General features: G+C 70.4%; 1 protein-coding gene across 1 annotated transcript in view; it reads left to right on the forward strand.

The window, feature by feature from the left end:
• Window positions 1–11: 11 nt before the first annotated feature.
• NPAS4 (neuronal PAS domain protein 4) overlaps window positions 12–942 on the forward strand; it is a 4954-nt gene continuing 4023 nt past the window's right edge. Inside the window, exon 1 of the mRNA XM_025212393.1 lies at window positions 12–200. Within this exon, the coding sequence (XP_025068178.1) occupies window positions 12–200 (189 nt within the window). The remainder of the gene's footprint in view (window positions 201–942) is intronic.

Consider the following 942-nt stretch of genomic DNA (forward strand, 5'->3'; position numbering starts at 1 on the left):
CCGGCGCCACCATGTACCGCTCCACCAAGGGCGCCTCCAAGGCGCGGCGGGACCAGATCAACGCCGAGATCCGCGCCCTCAAGGACCTGCTGCCCGTGGCCGAGGCTGACAAGCTGCGCCTCTCCTACCTGCACGTCATGTCCCTCGCCTGCATCTACACCCGCAAGGGTGTCTTCTTCGCCCAAGGTGGGTACCGCGGCGTGTGCCGGGGCTGGAGGGACTGGGAAGGGCTGTGGGGACAGCCGAGAAGGAGCTGGGAGGACTGGGGAGGGTTGGGGAGACAGGGCAAGGTGCTGCGGGGAGCCGGGCTCAGACGCTGTCCGCGGTCCTGAAGCGGGAGCTAGCCGGGCGCTGTCCGGGTAGGGGCTGGAGAGACTGGGAGAAGGCTGGGGAGACGCTGTAGGGAGCTGAGGGAGCTGTTTCAGGCGCTGCCCCTGGAGCTGAAGGCAGAGACCAGCTCGGGGCTGTCGGCATAGGAACTGGGAAGACTGGGCACGGGCGGGTGGAGAGCGGGCAGGGAGCTGTGCGATGAGGAGGGGCTGGACGAGACCAGACAGGGAGCTGGGGGGACTGGCAAGGACCTGAGGGACTGCGGGGAGCCGGGTTCAGGCGCTGCCCGTTGCTCCCGAAGGCTGAAGCAAGGGGCCGGGAGGACCGGGCAGGAGACGGGGAGGGCGCTGGGGGTAGCCGGGAACGGGCCGGGGGGAGCCAGGTTCAGACGCTGCCCGCGGTGCTGAAGTCAGAGGGAAGCCCGGTGCTGTCCGGCCAGGGGTGGGGGCACCAGGCAGGGAGCTGGGGGAACTGGGCAGAGGCTGGGGGAGACCAGGCAGGGACTGGGGGAACTGGGCGCTGCCCGTGTCCCAGAGCGCAGGGAACCGGTGTCTGGCGCTGTCCCTGGTGCTGGAAGCAGCCGGAAGCCCGGCGCTGCCCGAGCAGGGGCTG

Source organism: Alligator sinensis, unplaced genomic scaffold, assembly GCF_000455745.1.
Source record: "Alligator sinensis unplaced genomic scaffold, ASM45574v1 scaffold1329_1, whole genome shotgun sequence".
In the NCBI taxonomy this organism is placed as follows: Eukaryota; Metazoa; Chordata; order Crocodylia; family Alligatoridae; genus Alligator; species Alligator sinensis.